The following is a 17,975-nucleotide window of genomic DNA, read 5'->3' on the forward strand; positions in this document are numbered from 1 at the left end:
ACAATTACGTGTTTTATTTATGCTCTTTTACGACTTTCATTAGATCGAGGGCTTATGGTGTGGTCGTTTATTTCATTCTACGCAATGATATTTTATGTATAGATACGTTATATACTCACAAGATATCCAAAAAAAATGCTTCCTATGCAGTGTCAGGCACACACAAATACAAGTTTCATTTTACTTAATTTATTACATTGACAGACTGTATAAGAGAGATGGCTCTAATAAAATGATATAAACAAAAAAGACAAAGATAGTTTGTCACTTCCGCGCAGGTGTAAGCAAAAGTCACAAGAATTCACCAATTAAATATAAATAAACAAATAGTTGCCATGGCAATTGGCATAGACTAACGACACAGAAGGTTCAATGTTATAGATGTTACGTTTCCTGCACACGTAAACAAATGTGACAATTTCATTTACTATTTAATTATTATTATGAAGTTGTATTAAAATGAAAAAAAACTTTTTTGGAGATATAACTGTATTAAGCATTTATTACTAGCTGTGGTGTTCGTTTTCGGTCATCATCATTTAACCCGATAAACACCCACTGCTGAGCATAGTCCTCCTTATAGAACTCCATACGGACCGATCTTACGCTATTCGTTTCAAGGCAGTTCCCGGAACCCGTACATGGTCATCACTCCAACTTGTAGGATATAATAATAGTGGTGCCTAGATGAAAAAAAGTATGAAATAAAAGAAAGGATGAAGTATAAGCCTTTTTTATCTAAAACACAAATAAAATGTATGTTCAATAGCTATTTACAGAAAAGCAAATAGCATTTTTCGTCAGTAGCGATAATCTTTTCTTTAATGTATACGTATATTCAACATCATTTTTGCAAACAAACATTTTTGCCATCACGATTTCATTGTATATAATAAATAGATATATTTGTTAATTACATGCACTGTGTGGATTTAAATATAAAAATAATCAAGTATTTACCCAAATCGAAATTAATAAAATAGCCGTTCTATTTTCAATAATCGTATCTGCATGATAATCTTTGAACACAGTGTGCGCTAGCTTTGTCACACTAGTGATTGAAGCAATGTTATATCCCTTTCATTATTTCAATACAAGTGTCAAGCAAGTGTCATCCATTAATAATTGCAAATTGTTATTTTTGCTCTAAAATTATAATATTTTAATACATTTACCTGTGATATGATATTCCTCTATCTTTCTTTATTTTACTATCGTAATTTGTGCACTTTCTGAACACACAAGAAGGCATTATTGATAATTTTAACGTTTATATCAGCATGTACGTTCGCTGTCACAAGTCACAATCTGACTGATTCCACTGGTCCCAATTAGGACCAATTCACGGTTTACGTTTTGGTGCGTTGGTAACGTATCTACCTCTTGTTTCTATATATAATATCATTGATTCTACGTTTCTTTTTACAGAAGCCTTTTAAAATATTTTTTAGAATACATTCTGTGGTTACCTCGATATTCGATGTTTTGGTGTCCAAACTCTCTCGCGTCTGTTTAAAGTCTTAATTCATAACAAAGAAATACATATAGTATGGTAGCAATCACTGGACTTGTTAGTTGTTATTAATGTAATATTGCATTTGTTGTTACAGATCGCTGCTGGTGGCAGCCATCTTTATTATTAATTGTATATCGTGGACGGCTTCAAGGCATCATTTTTCACACGTAAGTAGTTATTATGTATTAAATTATAAAATGGTGTTAACCATAATAAGTTAATATTTTAGCAACATTTAACATAATTTTCGTAAATAGTATTAAAAACAAAAACTAACATATCATTGCAACAAGTACTAGGTATGTACTCAAAATATTTGTATTTCCAAACTAATGTCTATTGCTGGACCTCCCGACGGTTTGACCCTCACCCTGTGAATGCCAAAGAACACATATTAAGCAATAGGCCGTTCGACTATTGACCTCACCACAACGGGCCTTGACTTTGAATCCCGCCGCTCTCATAAATCACCATCTAACCTTAAACCGTCCAATTTAATGAGATATCTGTTTTCACAATACATCGATAAATCAATTTTTAGCTAGATGCCGAATTGCTTCGTCTATTGGACGCAATTTGCGGACGGTTGTATGAATCGACAATCTATGATTAGAATGGTTTTTTAATACTAGAATGATAGTTGTTGAAAATAGAACATTTCTTTATTTCAATCAAACATTTATTACAAGAAGATATTTCTTTGCATTACAAACAAACTCAAAAAATTGTAAGTCAATTATTAGAGTATGATTTTCTGTGATATATTTTTTTTATTTGACATGAATTTTACAAAATATGATTAACATTTTATACTTAATCGTTATATAGGTATTTTATGCGCTGAAAATGTAAAGAACAAGATTTTAATCTCGTCACAGATTCCCACGAATCTATGAAAAGCCGCAGGCATTAAGTTAGTTATAAATTAAAAGCCGTGGTAATAATAATACCATACAAATTACTTTCAATTTCATTTCTACATCACATAACATTAAAGCACGTGGAATTCACAGCGTGAGACCAACATTTTCATGATATGTAGGGTTGTCACGTAAGGGTTGTAGCTATTATAATTTATTTAATCTCTTTGTTTTGTCTTGACTTATACCGTGTACTAAGAGAGAGAGTAATGAAATACTTATCTCCTCGAAATAAGGATATAAGTAATAAACATGGCCCTCCTAGTTTGCTAATAATATGCTACATAGCTGGATTGAAAAAGTATTTATAGTCTAACAAATATTACAAAAAATCGTGATAATATAGCTTTTCTAATGCCTATCACCTTCTATCACTATCAATTTCATTTATACACAATTATAAAAATAATACAAAGCAAAAAAAATATCAAGAACCAAAAAGCTTGCTATGACGAGCTTACAAAATTTAACGTTGACAACCCTACCGAATACTAATTGATCTCTCTAAATAGTCATAAATCTAATCATAAGGCGCCTTCAATTGATGGGTACGTTAGCTTATGACCAACTAGATCGGTCATCTACAGCAAGTCTACAGCACTAAAAATTCGGTTTACTCATTGCTCTACTAGCGATTTATGAGGACATTGTCTTTTTATATTACTCTGTTTTAGACTCGGTCTAATCAATTTTATATGTACAAAGATTATGTGCGTGCTTAGCATTTTTTCCATGTATTGGATAGATAATCTAGGAGTGTAATGGAGAGCCTTCTTTTGTGTTACGAAATATTCTTATTAATTAATGCGAGAGACTATTGTGATTTTAATTATTATAATTGCTGATTTCAAAGCCTAATTACCGATTACTTAAACAAATCGAATACGCAAACAGTGCACCAAAACTTGGGAAAATATTTTGTTGAATATACAACAGAAAAAAAGACAAAGTATTTCTGCTTTACCTTTTAAAAATTAGCAGATTTTCATCAATTTTACTAAATAAGGATCTAGATTATGTTGACAGAACAAACTAAGAGTATATAGTATACAGTGTACATCACTTTTCATGACATACGTGCACTCCACTCATTTGTATACCCACTTGAACTAGAAAACATTAAATGGCCGGATGTTTTGATCTTTAACGAGAACTAACTATTGAGTCTTAAGGGTTACACGGCAGGTGTAGGTCTAACGTGGGCGCAAGTAAATACTTCTTCGTATTGCATTATGCAGTATGCACCCAAACCAAACACTAGTGTAGTAACCGTTTACTTTTGAGTCTTGAGCCGCGAAAGTGGCGGTAAGCAGTCTATGATTTTTCAAGGTATTAAATAATTATCGTCAAATCTTCACAAAGAACAATCAAGTGATTACTAATAAAATTGATTGTAAACGATAACGCGTATGTTGATGGCAACTGAAATATTTAATAAAATAAGAGTGTTCTTTCTTTCATTAAATGGAGGGGATATCTATGGATATGGCATATATGGAGAGGATATTAAATATTATGTTTTATGGTTCTTTCTCTCTTAAATATTATATCGTGTACTCAATTAGATAAATTTAAATTGTATTTATTAGTAAACTTTCGCATTCTCGTAGCAGAAATGCAGAAGTATCAACATGGTTTCAGTTTCGTTTATTTCCAATTTTAAGCTCCTAAAGCTGTTTCTGCTTAATTATTTTTACGTAGTCGCTAATCTAATAGCCTTTATTTACGCTTCTATATCTATAAAGTCGAATGCTCGAGAATCGCTACAAGTTGTTTATTGTCAAAACATTGTAGACCTTTCCCGCGGTGAAGATGATAAAGCCGCCTGCACATCCACGGGTGGCCGTGTTATATGTTCATACGATAGGTTGTTTTACATGGTTATAAGGAACACTTTATATTCATGATTAGATTGAAATAATGGTTATTAAGGTTGTTTGTAATTATTTCCCTCTTTGAGGTGATAATACCTAATAGTTTATAGAGATAGAGCTAACATTAAAGACAAAGGAATTATATTATGATCCTTCTAATATTACGATCTGAAAAGTAAGGTTTAAGCTAGTTTCTATATTAAGATATGCTTTAAATGAAATTTCGTACACAGACAATATAAAAGTTCAACGATCGATATTTTTAAGGTAACTTAATTTTGTTATACAGATTCACGGTCACAGAATAAGACACAGGCGGCAGGGCGCAGGGCTCTTCCTTCCATCTTCATATGTTATACCCGGGGGAGAAGGCGGCGGTGCGTGGGGGGAGTGGGGCGAAGTTTCTCCGTGCTCTAGGACTTGCGGCGGTGGTGTTGCAAGCCAGAAGAGGATATGTTTAGAATTCGGGTAAACATTAAATGCTTGTTTTAAAAACGTTAGGTCTCTACGGTATGTATCTAAAATTATGAAAACACATTTTTTCTATAAGAGGAAGAGATCTTTTTGTAAAGGTGTAAATAATAATGGAATAGATATTTACATGTGTATTATATTTACATAAATTCCAGATCAGATGGACAGCCTCTCTGTGCGGGCGGGGACACGAAATACTTCTCCTGCCAAACTCAGGATTGTCCAGAGACCTCAGGGGACTTCCGATCGGAACAGTGCTCTGAATATGACAATGTGAGGTTCCGTGGACAAAATCACAAGTACGTATCTTAATTATGTTACCCTGGTTAGTTTGGTGTTTTAACTTTAGTTAAGAAATCTAGTTTTGTATGTAACTCAGGACGCTTATAAATTCAACAAACTCTTACACTTTTCTGCACTTTTACTTTAAGGGATAATAAAATGTCCTTTTTAGTCTAATATCATCAATATAAAACTAAACAAACATATAATTTGTTATAGATTTAACATGAATACCACATACCTATACACTATGTTAGAGATGATTTTACATGTAAAACACAATTTCAGATGGGTTCCGTACACGAAAGCGTCAAACCCTTGCGAATTAAACTGTATGCCACGTGGTGAGCGCTTCTACTACCGTCAAAAGGAAAAGGTGGTGGATGGTACCCGCTGCAATGAGGAGTCCTTTGACGTGTGTGTGGATGGTGTTTGCCAGGTACAGCATGATAGCGTTATTTTCTAGTCATACAAAGTTAAATATTAAACACGGATAGGAAAAAAATTATCGTCAGTCATCACTTACAATATTTTTACGTGCATTTTGATGGTCATAATGTTACTTTAATATTTTATTTATCACGGATAATGGATAAATACCATAGTTTTTTGGTGTCAACTACTTATTAAGTAAATAATTTTAATTAAAAAAAAGAGAATGAAAGAGTTTTCCATATCGCATTCACTTTTCTACGATGAAAAGCAACTTAAATTGAAACATATCGCGTAATTAAATGTTTGATAGCCTGAAAATTCATTTTATCATTTTTTATTTATTAAAACCAGCCTGTCGGCTGTGACATGATGCTGGGGTCCAACGCGCGGGAGGACAAGTGCCGGCGGTGCCGCGGGAACGGCACTAACTGCTTCACCAACGCCGGTGTTATCGACACACAAGATCTCACTAAAGGTATGTTCATGACTAGCTTTTAATGTTAAAAAGAAGAAGAATAGTGTATCACATTATTAAGTTAGGTTAGGTACATGTTCTTATTGGGTGAAATGGAGAATAACAAATGGAAGCAGAGAACACACAATATGTTTGTTCTCAAATGTTTATATTCATTTGGTTATAAATAGTGAACTGGAAAAAATTAGGTAATGAAAGGAAAAGTTGTTGCTAAATTAATTGTATTTTCCAGGTTACAATGACGTATTATTAATACCCCAAGGAGCGACGAACATAATCATAGCAGAAGTAAACGCATCCAGTAATTATCTCGGTAAGTCTCTTATAAACAATAATTTCACTTAAGTGATAAGATTACCTAACCACTACCAAAAACCTTAATACTTTTATTTTGATCATTAAAATTCTGCAAATTCATAATAGGTAGATAGTTACCACTTTTTATTTAAAGAGCGTTTTTCCTTTAATTGACGTTTGAATTACCAATTTCTATCTTGCAATTAATACCTAGCTATCTTGCAATTAAAACCAATTAATATCTTGCTATCATTTTCATTTCCAGCCCTACGTGCGAAGGAGGACAACACTTACTATCTGAACGGAGATTATCACATAGACTTCCCCCGCAGTATGGTAATCGCGGGATCCTTGTGGCACTACGAGAGGAGCCAGCAAGGGTTCGCGGCACCTGACAAACTGCGCTCACTGGGACCTATCACCGAACCACTTTATTTATCTGTAAGTACCTAAGGAAAACTATGTACAGGCAAATAGGAGTTCTAGGTCTCTAATTAAAAATACCCCAAAGTAAAAATAGCTCTTGACTATTGACTTACGACTAATTTTCCATAAAGGATTCAAATACCTTAGAAAAAAATTATGCATACAACATGTTGGTTAACACATTATAATATAAGATACAGCAACATTATACAATGATGTTTGTATTATAATTAAAAAATCAATTTGACTTATTTTACTGATGTTATCAGCTTATATGAAATTCAGAGAAGCAAAAAATAAATTGCACAGGTTCCCATAGCTTGTTAATAAATAAATAATCTGCCTAATTTCTACCAGATTCTTCTCCAAGAAGAAAATGTGGGTATCGAATACGAGTACAGCGTACCATCAGCTCTGGCGCCACCACCGAACCAGCAGTACAACTGGGTGCATGAGGAGTTCTCCCCTTGCAGTGCTACTTGTGGAGGAGGTATGAATTATGATTATACGTATTTTAGTAATATCACGATGTTAAATAATTGACAAATGTCTTGTTTAATATATTATGCATTTCATGACAGCTAATTATACTTACCTAAAGGTAGGTACAGGAATTAATAATAAAATTCTTAGAAAATATAAGTATTAACTATCTCAGAACAACACGTATATTTAAGAGACCTATATTTATAATCAGACATTCTCGTACAAAAATAAACTGTTTCATAATTATGGACCAAGTAATTATTTATGATTTCTTAGTCTAAATTAAGCATTATAGGGTACAGAATAATTGATAATCGTTTTGCAAAGGCACCCAAACGCGCGTGGTGTCCTGCCGGTCTCGCGAAGAACTCGACATAGTAGACGACAGTCTGTGCGACGGGGGCCTCAAACCCCCGACCAACCAGACGTGCAACACGGACGCGTGCCCGCCGCGCTGGGTCGAAGGGCCCTGGAGCCCCTGCTCGAAGCCCTGCGGGGAGGGGGGCTCCCGCTCCCGACAGGTGTACTGCGAGAAGATTATTGTTCAAGGGTAAGTTGCCGTAATTATATGTAACGTAGTTTCAGTCACTATTGAATGTAATAAATATGGAATTTCTTCATTTGTTAAAGAAAATCCAGAATAACGAATTCTGTTAAGACCTTTTTAAATAAATTTATATTGTAATGGAATAAATAGTTCTGTCTCTTTCTTAAAAACGTTGTAATTTTTTTCTATGCTTCATTTTCTTACATTATATTCATATAAATAAACTTTATTAGAATGAAAACGATTACGGCTGATAAAGAGTGCTTCGATCTGTATGGCCCCAAACCGGAACTTTACCAGGAATGTAATCAGAACGCCTCTTGCCCGACTTGGTTCACTGGCCCTTGGAGACCTGTAAGTACCCTTTTCCATTTAAAATTGAAAAAATTTTACACTAAAGTTTTTTTTTACAGCTAATTAAAAAAAATAAAAATAATAACACAGTTTATCATTAAGAATTCAATTACGTTACGTTTTTTTACACTGCTCCTTGTTTTTCTAGTGCGACAAATTGTGCGGACCAGGAAAACAGATCCGCGAAGTGGTCTGCTTCCAGAAGATAAACGGTCGGGTTGAAGTATACGATGACGACGAGTGCCCTGAAGAACGACCACCCGCGGAACAAAGCTGCATATTGCATCCGTGTGATGGAGTCGACTGGGTGGTTACTGATTGGGCCGGTGTAAGTTCTATTCTTTAAAACCTACCAAAATAATTGTTTTAAAACTCTGGATATAAGGAAAAACGTTGATTTCCTATTTTTGAATTTAGTCATGAAAAGTTTCAAGTTGGAATACAATGACAAAATGCCTATTAATTTTTTTACTCGTTAAAAGTTTTCCAATGTGTTTATATTATATATCTGACATAATTATAGGTAATTTTATAAGTGTATACAGGGTGTAATCGTTAAGTGTGCACAGGCGATTATTCCGTAACTATTACAGATATCAAAAAACTTTAAACTGATATCGAAAGTATTTAACCTAATGAGTAAAATGGCCATAATAATTTTTTAAAAATAAAACGAGAAATATCTAAAAAATTAACTTGAAACCCTCCCATACATTTAGTATGAGATACGAATATCCCATGTACATGGGTTGATCCAAAAGTAATGATAATCAATATTAAACAAGGTCATTAGAGTTATAATAATTATGTAGTTCTCTAGATAGTCTTCTAACTAGAAAATATACTTCAATTTTTTTTTCCTAAACTTAAAAAAAAAACTTTGACTTCATCCACAAAAACCCCTCCACGCGGCCATCACTTCGCTGTCGTCTTAAAATAATTTATTGCTAAGAAAGTGTTTTTGTGCCGAGGAAAGAGATAAAAGTAAATAGGAGCTAGATCTAAAAAATAGGGTAGGTGTTCAAGCATTTCGAATGCCGATTTTTGAATGGCAGCCATCGCAACTGACGCTTTGTGATCTGGTACGTTGTCTTGGTGAAACAGCGTTCAGGTCCGCAGTTTGCCATGTCTCTTTTCCTTACTAACCTATTGCAATCTTTTAATTTGGTCTGTTTAGTAAGAGCCCAATAAAGTGGCTACCTTTTTAAAATATTCCACCATAATTATTCCTTCAGCGTCTCAAAAAACTACCGCTTTAATCTAACCTACTGATTTTCACTTTGAATTTCTTCATCGTCACTTTGTAAGCTCGCATCCAGAACATTGATTGTTTTTTGGTTTCAGCATAAACATGGTGAACTCGGGTAACGTCCATGATCACAAAACGTGACAAAAAATTATCCTGATATCATTAAAAATTTAGAAATTTACCCTCTACATGTCGAATCGTTGTTTCTTCTTTTCGTCGGGAAACATTCTGGCACGCACGGTTCACATTCAAATTAATGTAAATAATTGGAAACGTGGCCTGTTGATATGATTTTTTTGTGATTACTTAGTGAATACATGAGCAAGCAAAAAACATTTATTTTATTTTTTTATGTGCACAGGAAATACCCAATTATCATTACATTTGGAATAACCTAGTACATTTTATATGAAAGATTTTAGCTTTTTCTTTCTTTTTTTGGTTTTCTGCTTTAATTACTTCGCAAATTTGAAGGGAAGTTCATTTAGAATCTGTAAATAGAGCTCCTCATTGTATTGCACAATGAGGACATCACATTGAAAATCTGCTATGAATACAAAATGTATGGGAAATAAAATGTATGGGAGCGTTTAATGTAACATTTTTGGATATTTCTCCTTTTATTTTTAAAAATTTATTATGGCCATTTTACTCATTAGGTTAAGTATGTGGTTAAGTACTTTCGATATCAGTTTAAAGTTTTTTAGTATCTGCAATAGTTACGGAATAATCGCTTGTGCACACTTAACGATTACACCCTGTATAGTATTTCTCTCGAAATAACTGAAATATGTGGTTTTATCTGACTGAAATAGTATCACGCATGGTTTTATATTTTAAAAAAATAACATGTGGATTTATTAACTAAAAATGTGATGGCCCCTAAAATCATTCACATCTTAACGATACCATTTTAGTGCGACACTTGCCTGTCAAAAAAACGCACACGCCTCGCCCAATGTGCCACGAAGGACTACCAAGTGGTGAACTCAAGCTTCTGCAGCTACCACCCGCAGCCCGCGCTCGAGGAGCCGTGCGACCCCGACATGCTGCCCGCCTGTGAGGTGCAGTGGTACGCTACGCAGTGGAGCAATGTATGTTATTATTTTTATAATTTTTTTTAAATAACCGAGATAACTAGTAAATCTTTTGTAAGGTTAGCACGTCTTGTAGCTTGCACAGAGAAGTTTACGCATCCTTGTTGCTGTAGCCATAGTTGTTCACTATTTTCAAATTGCAGGCGCCTTAAAGCAATTAAAAAATGATGAATTAAATGAAAATAGTGGTGCAAAAAATGTGAATACAAGTTTTTATAAAGTATAGAAATTATTTTTAGTCTATAGAGACTAAAAATAATTTATGAATAAGTTGGGTGTAATATTTATTGTTCTTTCTCTGATGTAAGAGCATATTTAATTAAAATATAACTTTATTACAAACTAATTGATTGTTATCATCATTACTTTCCCGCAGTGTTCAGTAGAATGCGGCGCGGGCAACAAGACGCGCCGCGTGTTCTGCGGGCTGTTCGACGGCGCGAGCGTGCGGCCCGTGCCCGACGCGCGATGTGACGCGCTCGAGCGGTACCGCGACACCGCGCCCTGCGAGGTGCCCGACGCGCTCTGCCCCGCCAAGTGGTTCGCGGGACCTTGGTCTGAGGTACGTCATTATTTTTTAAAAAGGAATTTAAAATTTATATTAGGTTATAATGTATTTTATCTAATGTGCAATATAATGAAAATGTATAATTAACTATGTTAAATACGTTATAAAAATTAACAATAATTAAGAACGCATATTTCTAGTATACACACGTTATTTATTTCTCATCAATGAAATTATTAGAACCAAAATTTGGCTTACAAAGAGATTTCTAGTATAGATTTCTAGTGTAGTTTGATCTATCTGAAATGAAGTAGGTGTTCGTTTCAAGAGTGCTGTATTAACTGCTGCAAATGTAAACTTATACAAAAATGTGTGGTATAGTGCACAAAAGAATGTGGCGGTGGAGAACAATACAGGCGTGTCATGTGTCTGAAAGGAGAAGAGAGCTCGAAAGCCTGCGACGAAGACTCGATACTGGAGTCGACACAGGCTTGCAATGTTGGACCATGTGATAAAGGTAAATTTTATGTCTAATTTATGCTTCTTTAAATGTGTATAATACGAATATCGATTATTTACTTTAAATTTTAAAGAATTTGGAGGGTATTTAACTATTACTAATGCTGAATCGTACATCAACAATTATGTTAATAACAATTGAGTGTTGAAAAATTTTCACAGATGAAATGTTACCAGTTGATTCTAAATCTACTCCAATTATGGATGAAGATGACTATGACGAGGAATGTCCTGCAGAAGAAGAAGATTATCCTGAAGCTGGACTTGAAGCTAAAGAATCAACTGCTGTTACCTTCGTAAGTAATATGTTGTGCTAAATTTCTCCATAGGAAAAAATTGCATCTTTTTAATAACGTCTATTTTAATTTTCAGTTTGATGAGTTTATGTTCAGTGACGCTCCAGTGAGTGGTAAGACTTTTTCATTAAAACCTTATCTTTTTAATTGTTTCCAATGACGTACTTATAAATTGCACTAAATAACATATTAATTAATTTTAGAGGGATCTGGTGAAGCGGTCAGCTTCTCTGAAATTGAAACCGAGTTCACAACAGAATCTGGATCTGGATCAGGTAAGAATAATAAAATAATCATTCTTTACTTTTACGTACCTGATTTTCAAGGGCCTTGACAGTAATCTTTTTAGCAGAAATCCTAATTATTTAAAACAACGTGGTGTTATAAAAACTTACATATATTTATTCTCTTCTAAGAAACAACATACATTGAGACTGAAACAACAGAAGAAGGCAGCGGTATTACATTTACGGATCTATCAACAGAGAGTACTGACATAACAGCTTCCACTGATAGTTCTGCAACAGATGGCTCTACTATAACTGAAACAACTCTTGAAGGATCAACGGAATCTACAAGTTTGGGTACGTTTTTTTTTATTTGAGTTCATAGGTCTTATTATTTTTTTTATTTAGGTATCCCTTTTACTCATGTTCAATTACTAAATAGCTTCATTATTATTATAATATTATAAACAATAGAACACATCGTTCATATTTACTCTGCAAGTTATATAGAGATTACAATGAGTTACTGAACACAGTGAATTAAACTAAGGAAACAAAATAATTATTGTTATTAGATACAGAAACTACGGTAACCTCAGAATCGGAAGCAACGACAGAAACTGGTGAAACCGAGTCTACATTGAGTACAGAGAGTGGTTCGACAATCAGTGAAGGACCCACGACAGAGGGATCCACTGTGAGCGAGGGAACTACATCAGATGTCACTACTGAAAGTAGTGAAACAGTGTCAACCGAATTTAGTACGACTGAGAGCTCTGGAACTGGAAGCACAGAATCAGGTACTGAAGGTATTATTACATAAAATAATCCTTTGCCAAATATGGAATTGCTGTCAATCATCCTGAGAGCGAGATCGAATAGGATCTCTGTAACTATTTGCTGCTTTATTAAGCATATGAACCTAAAAATATGTATATAATATTTTCATAATTGATACTTGATGTTGTACTATTTAATTTTGAATTATTCACACAGGAACTGATACGACCGAAACAACTGCATCTGGATCTACGGAAGGAACTGAAACGACTTCATCAGGTTCCACAGAACCTAGCATTTCTACCGGTAGGTATTTAGATATTCCTCTAAAATAAAATTGTGTTGTTATTTGTTATATTTTACAAAACATTGTTTATTTCTATTAGAAACATCGAGCGGAACCGACGAAACAACAGCAACTTATTCAACTGAAACTGAAGGTAGTTTTTATTATGTTTACTTGATTCATGAATAAATTAAGTAAGAACTTAGATAATATATAAATACTAAATAAAAAAAAACAATAATAATAAACAAATCAATTTAATAATAAACAAATGAATAAATAATAATAAACAAATCAATTTCATATTTTATGGTTATAACACAAATATACTTACGTCGTTAAGAAGAAATGTTTTGTATTTTTTTTCATATCATATTTTTTCTCTTATTATATTATAGGTTCAACAACGGAGACTTCATCCGATAGTTCAACAACCGAAAGTGCTACGGAAAGTTCAACAACAGAAATTTCAACTTCGGAGAGTACAACTGCAGAAAGTGGATCAACAGAGAGTTCTTCAACTGATGGATCTACTGAATCTTCTACAACAGAAAGTGGATCCACAGCTGTTTCCACTGAAGAAAGTGGCACTACAGATGGTTCAACAACAGAAAATGCGTCGACAGAGAGTTCAACAACAGAAAGTGGCTCTACAGAGGCTTCAACAACGGAAGGTTCAACGATATCAACTGAAACAACAGAAAGTGGATCAACAGCTACTGGTTTGGAAGGAACGACAGAATCTGGCACAACAGAATCAAGTGATGGAAGTACGGCGACAACTGAAATTATGTCAACTGAAAGTACTGTGTCAGGATCCACTGAAGCTACGGAGAGTACTTCAGAAGGTAAGCAAATTGTGATCGTTCAGGTTTTCAGGTGCTTCTGGAAGAAGTCTAATTGTTATAAATAAATGTTTGAGTTTGAGTTAGTTTGAGTTTGTTTTCTTCATGAAAATATTTTTGCATGCACATTTTTACGTACGTTCTACGTTTGTGTAAAATTATATTTTAAGTAAATATTAATGTTACATTCATTTAAAAGGATTTTTAAACATTGAGAGTTTCAAAGAATAAATTAAATTTAAATAAATTTTAAATTAAAACTTGTGGATGATTTTGCAGTATAGCGAGACGAGCTACTTGTATTATTTAAGTAAAATGCTTGCCGCTCAATCTGAAAAAGCTCATATAATTATTTTCTTTTATTGTACGTCCTAAAGCATTTTTCATTCGGGAACAAAATATAAAAGTAAAATGCATACATTTTTCAGGCTTAAATTATAATTAAATATGCTTTACTATACAGGCAGCACAGAAAGCACAATCGAAGGAAGTTCTACATCTGAAATGTCCACGTCTGAAGGAACTGGTAAGTTGAAAATTGTTTTATTTATTTAAAGACTCAAGAGCTCTCTTGATTTTTTTTATTTCATTGTTGTTTCAATCAAAAATATAAAAAAATCATCGATTCGACATTTTTAATTAAAGACGATTTTAATTAAAATGTTACTTCACTTGTCTGGCCATGCTTATTTTATTTACGACTAGCTTTCAACCCGCAGCTTCGCCCGCGCAGTCAAAGAAAAACCTGCATAGTTCCCGCTCTCGTGGGATTAACGGGATAAAACCTATTCTATTTCCCGGGGTAAAAAGTAGCCTATGTCCTTTCTCGGGTATCAAAATATCTCCATACCAAATTTCATGAAAATGTTTCAGTAGTTTAGGCGTGATTGAGTAACAGACAGACAGACAGAGTTACTTTCGCATTTATAATATTAGTATGGATTATTATCGTGTATGTACGTTTCTTTTACCTCAGGCAGCACAGACATTACAAGCGAAGGATCAACAACTGAAGTTTCTGCAACGGAAGAAACTACATCATCTGAAGGAACTGGTAAGATGATTCGTTTAATTATACTAACCTTGCAGCATGTAGAGTTTAGAATTTTTACCCCAATAAAAAACTCAAGGCTTGTTTATCAAATACATATTTAACGATATTCCATATAACTTTAATATCGTACAAGTTTTGGTAGACATATTTATAACATACTAGCGGTCCGCCCCGGCTTCGCCCGTGGTACATATTAACGTTTTCTCTACATAAGAACCATCCTCGTACTTCAAGGAATATAATAAAAAAAGAATTATCGAAATCGGTTCAGCCGTTCTCGAGTTATGGAATTACAACGAAAAGTGGCATTGATTTTTATATATTAAGATTTTTGAGATTAATTCTTAATTAATTAATTTAATCATAACATTTATACAACAGGTAGCACTGAAAGTACAAGCGAAGGAATTTCAACGACGGAAGTTTCGACTACCGAGAGCAGTACAGTTTCTGGAGAAACAGGTTAGTCTAAATATTCCTATTATGAAAAGTGTCTATTTATTATAATTTTTTATTACATAGATACACAATAAATACTAACATAGATACTCGGCGTACAAATGTTCTCACCATACCATATTTTCCCCCACGGAAGGTATATAGGTATCTTAAAGACATGTAATAATATAAAATATACCTTTAATTAATAAATATGTATTAAAATCTGATGTAGGTAGCACAGAGACCACGGCAGAAGGTGGTTCTACCACAGAAGGTGAACAAAGCACGCTTTCTGGAGGCACTAGTAAGTCAATTTTATTAATTTATAAAATCGTATCTTACATAAATCTAAAACGTATATTTATTTTAAAATTGCTTTCTTTTATTTTTAATTTATTTTCTACTGTTAAATATTTGCAATTTATTTTAGCATCATGGGATTGGACCTCAACCGTTGAAGTCTACACGAAGAAACCCAAGCAGTGCAAACCAAGGAGGAAAATTGCTAAATGCGTTAAGAGCAAATTCGGATGCTGTCCTGACAGAAAGTCACCTGCGGCCGGACCTTTCGATGAAGGTTACTTTTCTTCATAAATAAGTCTTATTTTACATTTGGATTGATGCAAGATTATTATATCACCAGTTTTTTTCTATTGTAACCGAAAGATGGCAAATATTTTCGCCCGTGACTTGCTAATAAATTAGTTTTGTAAAAACTCATCTAACACATGGCAAAAGCAAAGTGCAACATAAAAAATACACTATTACATACAATATCATTATATATTCCAGGTTGTCCAAACCCACAAACTTGCCAAGAGACTAAATATGGATGCTGCCCTGACAGTGTCTCCCCAGCACAAGGCTATAACGACAAAGGCTGCCCCATCATGCCATGTAACCAAACTCTATACGGATGTTGCAAATCTGATAATATTACTGCAGCTCAAGGAAACGATGAAGAAGGATGTCCACCTCCACAACCAGCTTGCAAATCTTCTAAGTACGATCTGGTCAATGTAATAAAACTCTTGCACGTATATCTGTTCAGTATTATCACATTCAATCATTTTGTAGATTTGGATGTTGTAAGGACGATCAAACTGCAGCGAAAGGTGCCAATAAAGAAGGATGTCCTGAAACAACACAAACTGTCAAACATACAACAGAAGTGGCTAAAGAAGAAACCGGTTGCGCGAGCACCGAATTTGGTTGTTGCTATGACAACGAAACGGATGCGTCTGGACCGAATGGAGAAGGATGCCCTTGCAGTATTAGTGAATTTGGTTGCTGCCCTGATGGTATTGGTACAGGTGAATAACGCTACATATTTATTAAGTTTAAAAATCATACGTCATCGTCGATAGGTTATTTCTTTAACAATGAGAATATTTTTCCAAAGCTCACGGACCGAACTTGGAAGGATGTGTAATGTCATGCATCACTTCTGCGTACGGCTGCTGCCCCGACGGCGAGACCCCGGCACACGGACCGGAGCAACAGGGATGCTGTTTACAAACTGCATTTGGATGCTGTCCAGATAATTACAAGCCTGCTGAAGGACCACACTTTGAAGGTAACATCCTCATGTAGAATATAAAAAGAAATTATCGATGTTTATATAGATTCTATAGACAGACAGACACGCACACTTTACTAGTTTTAACCCACATTATCGTGCATATTATTAACAAATTACCAAATTACAGTTTATATTTTATATTGTTTATGAGGGCTGCTATGATTGTCGCGATAGAAATTCCATTGTTATGTTCACAATTGCATTTTTACCGAAAGTAAAACATTCATTTCCAGGTTGTGGCTGCGTGTACGCACACTTCGGTTGTTGTCCAGACAACATGACGATAGCTCGAGGACCCAACAACGAGGGATGTGGATGTAAATACACTGAACACGGATGCTGTCCAGACAGGTAATATAGTAGATACTTATAGCGATTTACTAATTGAAACCTTTTTTTAGTATAAAGCACACAGCAGATAGGCATCGAAGTAGATAGGTCATTCATCACAGACCTTTCAAATTAATTACTTCAAGTTATTTTTGACAAAGAAAAATACAATTTTTTTAGGCACACACCAGCTCAAGGTCCTGAATTTGAAGGCTGCGGATGTAACACGTATCAATTCGGTTGTTGTCCCGACGGAGTTACAGTGGCTACCGGACCAAACCTACAGGGTTGTTTGTGTCACCAATCCAAGTACGGATGCTGTGGGGACGAGGTCACTGCAGCGAAGGGCCCCAATGGTGCTGGCTGCGACTGTTCCACTAGTAAATACGGTTGCTGCCCAGATGGAGTCACGGAAGCGGCCGGCGAGAAGTTCCTTAACTGTACTGATGCTCCAGAAAATAAACAAGGTAGGATAATGCTTGTAAATACCATTGTGGTTACCACAAAAGCTTTTGTAAAATAAAATATTTTTTAGTAGAATTTTTGCCATGCCATCTTAATTGTTTATTCTGTAAAATTCAATTTATTATGTATAAAATATTTATTTACTAGCTTTCCACCCGCGGCATCGCTCGCGCAGTCAAAGAAAAACCCGCATAGTTCCCGTTCCCGTGG

The 17,975-nt window shown here is 34.5% G+C and overlaps 1 protein-coding gene across 5 annotated transcripts in view; it reads left to right on the top strand.

Moving 5' to 3' along the window:
• LOC123699775 (papilin) overlaps positions 1–17,975 on the top strand; it is a 91,789-nt gene that overhangs the window by 42,815 nt on the left and 30,999 nt on the right. For 2 of the 5 annotated variants that reach the window (XM_045646798.1, XM_045646797.1), the window contains exons 1-26: positions 6,544–6,714; positions 7,057–7,189; positions 7,513–7,735; positions 7,966–8,086; positions 8,235–8,414; positions 10,253–10,429; positions 10,809–10,994; positions 11,322–11,457; positions 11,622–11,755; positions 11,832–11,868; positions 11,959–12,030; positions 12,172–12,339; positions 12,558–12,791; positions 12,979–13,068; positions 13,149–13,202; positions 13,447–13,896; positions 14,357–14,419; positions 14,870–14,947; positions 15,329–15,409; positions 15,621–15,692; positions 15,819–15,965; positions 16,181–16,391; positions 16,466–16,701; positions 16,791–16,964; positions 17,204–17,321; positions 17,481–17,767. In XM_045646798.1, the coding sequence (XP_045502754.1) occupies positions 6,607–6,714; positions 7,057–7,189; positions 7,513–7,735; positions 7,966–8,086; positions 8,235–8,414; positions 10,253–10,429; positions 10,809–10,994; positions 11,322–11,457; positions 11,622–11,755; positions 11,832–11,868; positions 11,959–12,030; positions 12,172–12,339; positions 12,558–12,791; positions 12,979–13,068; positions 13,149–13,202; positions 13,447–13,896; positions 14,357–14,419; positions 14,870–14,947; positions 15,329–15,409; positions 15,621–15,692; positions 15,819–15,965; positions 16,181–16,391; positions 16,466–16,701; positions 16,791–16,964; positions 17,204–17,321; positions 17,481–17,767 (3,970 nt within the window). In that variant the 5' untranslated portion in view covers positions 6,544–6,606. Of the gene's footprint in view, positions 1–1,610; positions 1,684–4,599; positions 4,779–4,939; positions 5,084–5,354; positions 5,506–5,852; positions 5,977–6,208; positions 6,290–6,538; positions 6,715–7,056; positions 7,190–7,512; positions 7,736–7,965; positions 8,087–8,234; positions 8,415–10,252; positions 10,430–10,808; positions 10,995–11,321; positions 11,458–11,621; positions 11,756–11,831; positions 11,869–11,958; positions 12,031–12,171; positions 12,340–12,557; positions 12,792–12,978; positions 13,069–13,148; positions 13,203–13,446; positions 13,897–14,356; positions 14,420–14,869; positions 14,948–15,328; positions 15,410–15,620; positions 15,693–15,818; positions 15,966–16,180; positions 16,392–16,465; positions 16,702–16,790; positions 16,965–17,203; positions 17,322–17,480; positions 17,768–17,975 lie in introns of those variants that run through there. The other 3 variants (XM_045646800.1, XM_045646796.1, XM_045646795.1) reach the window with 3 other exon arrangements.

This window comes from Colias croceus, chromosome 18 (genome assembly GCF_905220415.1).
Source record: "Colias croceus chromosome 18, ilColCroc2.1".
Taxonomy (NCBI): Eukaryota; Metazoa; Arthropoda; class Insecta; order Lepidoptera; family Pieridae; genus Colias; species Colias croceus.